Raw genomic sequence first — 5744 nt, 5'->3', positions numbered from 1 at the left:
TACAATGCTTGTCCTTTGTTTCTATCCCTTGGCAAGCCATCATCCTAGACCCCTCCCTGCTCCTGGAAACTTCTGGTGTGAGCTAGATCCTGAGAAGAAGGGAGCAAGGATGTCCAAGACGACAGAGTGTAATATGAATAGATGAAAGTTACGATGCAATGCTCATTTCTAGTTCAATGTCTTGTTGATAAAAGAAACGTCAAACTTTTTCTAAATCAGTGTATTTAATCTTTTGCAGGGAAATCTACAAAACACATAGTAAAGGAGGTGATAGGAACTGATTTTCTCTGCCTGCCACAGAAATAATTTTAATTATTAGGTTTCAAAAATGCCCAATCCTTACAATTTTAAAGAATTAAAACCCAGAAATGACCCTAGTGCATGACCTTCTTCAGATTACAGACAAAGAGTACCATGCTGAAATACATCAGGATCTCCACGGGCTTGCAGAGCTCCTGACAGACCATCAGGAGCAGGGAGGAGGTACGTGGGTTGTGAATGGAGAGCAGAGCCACTGGAGACTGAAATAGGAGCGAGAAAATTGAAGGAGGTGTGGTCTCGCATGACTTTACAGTCTATTACCGTGCTTTTCAAAAAGCTGTAGGAAGAGGCTGGGCAGTCTGGGAGGCCTCTCAAATGATCATTGCCCTTTGGGCAGCAGAAGATATACATGAAGATGAGAAACATAACATGAGAAAGACAACACACAACAGTGCCAAATAAAGTTTGTATTCCTAAGTGTGTGGTATTTTCAAGAGTAAAAGTCAGAAATGAATTAATTTTCAATAGCTGCTAATGTATAATTTTTTCGATAACTTCATAAAATAAAGCAAATTGTCTATGGTATATGTTTTTATATGTTATAGATATAAATTTATTTTCCATGTTCCATGTAGATTTTAAATATGTAATAGCATCAAAATAATAATTTTATAAAATTAACATACTACTTAATATTATATTCATCTCTTTATTTTAAAATTTTAGAAGTATTTATAAAAGCTGAAAAGTAGTGGCATAATTTTTATGCTCCTCTGCTTGCAAAAATAATTGTATTCAGCTGGATGAATAACGAAATGATGAAATACCCTGTATCGTCATCATTTTACTGTAGTCATGTTTTATTAATCAAATTCATCAGTTTGCCAATTTTCTTTAAAACTGTATTCTGACATTATTTCAAGGATATAAAAATACAGGAGAGGGGTCGAGAAAGTAGGGCACATGTGTCAGTAAGAGGTCTGCATCTCACCATTGTTGAGTTTTTTATTTTGATATTTTAGGCAAGCTGATCTTAGAAAACTTTTTGAGGCATCCAAACAAAATCAGCACCATTACATGGTAGCAAAAATCAATGGCAGCTCTGCTTTGTACATATTGTACACTTTGTACACTTCTAGCCCTGGAAGTGTTCAAGGCCAGGTTGGACCAGGCTTTGGGCAACCTGGTCCAGTGGAAGGTGTCCCTCCCCATGGTGGGGGGTTGGAACTAGATGATCTTTAAGGTCCCTTCCAACCCAAACCATTCTATGATTCTATGATATTAAGTGCTATCTAAGCCATGTGCTCTGAAATCAAGCCCCAGGCATCTCACATTTAGCACTCCAGGTTACCAGGCAGTTTCTTTGGTTATGAATGGGGAAAATGATAATTCCCAAGCCCCAGAGTGATAGTGCTTCTCCTGGGCTTGAGTTTTCTTAGGGGTCTCTGAAGTGTGCGTAGGAGTCATTTCTCATGGTCAAATCCCTCAAGGTGTCCTCACCGCTCTCCTGCCTCACCCCACTCTCCTGTCACACTGTGGGCTCACCATACTCTGGGATCCTCCCTTTGGGGTTGGGAAGAGATGCGAATCTCCTGATTGGAGCAGAATCTGAGGGGACGTGGGTCCTGCCAGGCTGTGGATCTGCACCACTGCTGCCAGAGGTGAAGCAGCCAAGGGCGGTGGTTTCGGGCCAGCAAAGGAGAAATGAATGTGGGGATCCTCCTCCTTCTTTTGTGGTGTTAACACCAGGTCCCAGCCATTTCTTTCTGACTCCTTCTGCTCCTTTCTGTTCGTGTGCAGCCAAGGGCAGGTCTGGGTGTCCCTGGCTGCCACTGTGTGACCCTGCCTGAGCAAACACACCTGGCTCGCCAGCTGTGATTGTACGATCCTTGTGGGGGAAAGCACATTTCCTCTGGGCTTTGACACCCCCTTGGAGAAGTAAGATGAAAGTCCTGGTTTAAAAAGAAAACAGGCTGTGCTTCCATCCTGTATGGTGCTCTTTTAGTGCTTTCCACAAAGGGCTCATCCAGCTTCCCATCATCTCCATTTGCAGATATTGCCACCGGCACAGAGCACTGGCAAGCGGAAGGGGAGTACATAGCCAAGGGTGGGAAAGGCAACATTGCCTCTTAATGGGACAGGACCAGAGGGAGCAGAGCAGAGATTGGAGGAGAAACCTAGAAGAGAGAAAATCTTTGTCTTCTGATAGTTCAAGGTTTGGCACCCCATCTTGCTATAAAATCCTGAGGCTCAAGATACTTTCCTAAAATGTGTTCTCCTCGTTGCCTCTTGAACAGAGAAACAGCTTCTGCCAGACCCTGCAAACCTGACTAAGGGCCCTAGGGAGCATTGGTTATTTATGTTAAGAGAGTCTCAAGTCCAGGGTTTCAAATTCACCTCTTCCTGCATTGTGGCATCCTCAGAGACTGTGCACTCAAGTTAAGTATCATCTTTCTGGAAAACCTGCCTGCCACCTTCCCTCCCAATGGCATTTATCTCAGTGATCCCTGAGAATCACTCTGGGCATCCCGGCATATCTGACTTCAGTTGAGCTTGTCACAAAGCAGAGCACAATTTTTTTTACTGAGATAAAAATGACAGTGAAAAAAACAAGACATTGAAACCATAAATAACCTACACATATGTCAAGCTTACCAGGAATCCTATTCAACGGAGTGTGTCGGGAGACACAAGGCTTGAGTTTACTTATACCTCATTCCAGACCAGGCCCCTTGAATTTCTTCATGTAGTTTGACCTGTCTTGTCAGATATCCAGGAATAACTAAAATGGTTATGACAGTTTCTCTCAAAAGGCAAACACCCCCATGGCCAAGTATCTGCATAGTCAGAAGCAGGAATCGATATTAAGCCTCTGCCCTGAGCACAGCAAGGAACAAATAGGTCTTGCTATAGCCCTTCAGTGATGGTGGATACACCTGCAGCCACAGCATCTGCTGCATGTTGGCTGTCAAACTCCCAGGGGAACTCTTCATCGGCACTGTGAGTGGGTCAGCAAGTGCTGCGTCAGTGCCTGGGTGGAAACTATTGTTCCTAAGGTATTTGTTAATGGACTGATGGGGAAAGGCAAGCTGCCTTGGCAGGGTATAAATTCCCCTGTCCATACACCATCTCTCCTTCAGCAGATGCAGAGTGCAAGACGTGAAGCTCCTCATGCCAGCTGCCCTCATCCTGCTCCTCTCCCTCTGCAACCCAGGCACAGAGGCACGTGAATACACCTCTGCTCTCACGGTGCCCAATGGAGGCCACTGGGGCAAGTGGGGGAGTCGGCAATTTTGCCGCTATGGCTACGCCAACGGATTTGCGCTGAAGGTAAAATTCTCCCTATTTCCCACCATCTCCTGTCCCTGTGCCCTGGTCTACAGCTCTCCACCTCGCAGGAGGCTCTTCCCCAGAGTCTAAGGACTTTCTGCAGAGTTTTTCCTCTTCCTGAGTATGGTGCTCTGTACATAAAACTATGAGTCTTCTGGAAAATTTAGCCTAGAAAATGTTGCGACTGTAGTCACACCAGTAAAGAAAAATATGATATTTTTTTTCTTTTAGGACAAGAGGTCTCCCATTACATACAGCAAACCCAGAGCTACTTCCAGAATTGTTTTGCTCTCAATCTGCATAGAGGTGTGCTGGCAGATGCACAGTCTGCATGTGGCTGATGTTGCTGGGAGAAGCCACATCAGTGCCAAAATCTGCTGCTGGAGTCAGGGAGAAAGGCAGCCTCCGCCGGTGTCTTTCCTGGGACTCAGAGTCTCTGCCTTACACGTTGGGTCAGAAACAGTTAGAAAACACAAAGAAGAACATGTTACAAGGGTTATGTAGGTACATTGCAGTTTCCCAGTGCAGACAGCTTTTCCCATGTGCTTCCCAAGACATTTTCTCTTTATCATTACAGAAGAGAGTTGGGACTGTTTATGACTGGCACTTAAAGGACTTTTCCTGGGTCTTCTCCCCCTTGCCTTTACCTCTGTCCATGTGTGACTTCTACTGCAGGTGGAGCCTTCCCAGTTTGGAGGCGATGACACAGCTCTGAACGGCATACGCCTGCATTGTCAAGATGACTCAGTCATCCAGTCCTTGGTGGGGGAGTAAGTAACACAGCAGTTTCTCCCCTGTTTGTTGTGCACCAGCTCACAAAATATCCATAGGTGTCACCATTTGCAGGGGTCTCTTCTCTGACTTGCTTTGTCTGCATGGTGCTGTAGTATAAAGTAAATTAAAACAAGTGGTTGGGGTTTTTGTTCATTCATTTTGAGGGTAATTAAACATGGTTACTTCCCATCACGGCCTTCTGTTTGCTCTTGAAATTTCTGCAGAGCACTGTGAACATCCAAAGTATAGCCCTAGGGATAGAGTTCTTCTTTGGAAATCTGCAACACATGGGGCAAATGTGAGAAAAGGAGTTTTTAACCATACATTTCAAAACTGTTTGGGTGAAGCCCTGGCCCTGCTGCAGTGAACAGCACTGCACCTCTGGAACGCACAGTGTCTGGTGTCCCCGCTGCCTGGTGTGTACTTGTCAGGCAGGTCAGGGATACATCATAAAACATGTGCTCAGGCTGTCCTTGGAGTTTCCACCAGAACCATGGCTATCCAATCTTGGACTTCTTGGTGTTTTTCTGATGAGAGACCAATAAAGGGAAAAGTACACCCTTGGAAGGGAAGGAAAAAAAAGGAGAAAGTAAGCAGCCCCAGGCTGCAGCAGGATGTTGTGTTGGTCGCTGCTGTGAGCAAGGAAGTGTTAAGCTTCAGGGCAGCGTGACGAGGAGAAGGCACACTTCCCAGCAGTTTGCAGAGCTCAGACATTCCTCCATCTGCTTTTTGTCAGGTGGGGTACCTGGACCAGCTTCCAAGTTTGCCCTGGAGGCTACTTGATCTCCTTTTCACTGAGAACAGAGAAGTCCCAAGGAGGAGGTGATGACACAGCAGCCAACAACGTCCGGTTCAGATGCTCAGATGCAACTGTGCTAGTAGGTGATGGGCTATCGTGGGGTAGATTTGGCCCATGGAGCAAAAGCTGCAACATATGCGGTCTCCAGACCAAGGTAGAGCCCCCACAGGGGCTTCAGGATGATACAGCGCTCAACAATGTGAGGTTCTTCTGCTGTAAATGAGCACTTGCTCCATCTTCATCACTGCCTACACATCCCATATCCCACAGCAAATGAAACATTGGTAAAGCTTGGCTCTAGCTTTATACTGGGACATGCCTGTGACATTTTGACTGCTTGCATCTTGCTGTACCGGACAATACCTTAGGTGATGACGTCTTTTACAGCTACCACTACGTTAGCATATCTTCTCACAGTTACCGAAGTGTATTATGTTCGCAAGAATCATCACATCATGTAACTGCTGGTATATCACTGTGAAAATGCCCAATCTGTGACAATTGCTCAGAGCTGAAGAATAGTTTTCTCAACTTTTTTTTCTCTGGCTGGTGAGTTTCTTTCAGGTTTGCTCTGCTCATT

The 5744-nt window shown here is 45.2% G+C and overlaps 1 protein-coding gene across 1 annotated transcript; it reads left to right on the top strand.

Annotated features, from left to right (window-relative positions):
* The first annotated feature begins 368 nt into the window (after positions 1-368).
* On the top strand, positions 369-5387 carry LOC104259078 (vitelline membrane outer layer protein 1). Its single transcript, XM_009814377.2, has 5 exons — positions 369-483; positions 1401-1422; positions 3405-3591; positions 4267-4361; positions 5102-5387. Exons 1-5 carry the CDS (start codon positions 369-371, stop codon positions 5385-5387), a joined length of 705 nt encoding a protein of 234 aa, XP_009812679.2.
* The last annotated feature ends 357 nt before the right edge of the window (positions 5388-5744 follow it).

This window comes from Gavia stellata, chromosome 1, assembly GCF_030936135.1.
Source record: "Gavia stellata isolate bGavSte3 chromosome 1, bGavSte3.hap2, whole genome shotgun sequence".
Taxonomy (NCBI): domain Eukaryota; kingdom Metazoa; phylum Chordata; class Aves; order Gaviiformes; family Gaviidae; genus Gavia; species Gavia stellata.
The sequence above is the reverse complement of the archived record's forward strand: the minus strand, read 5'-3'. Positions and strand labels throughout refer to the sequence as shown.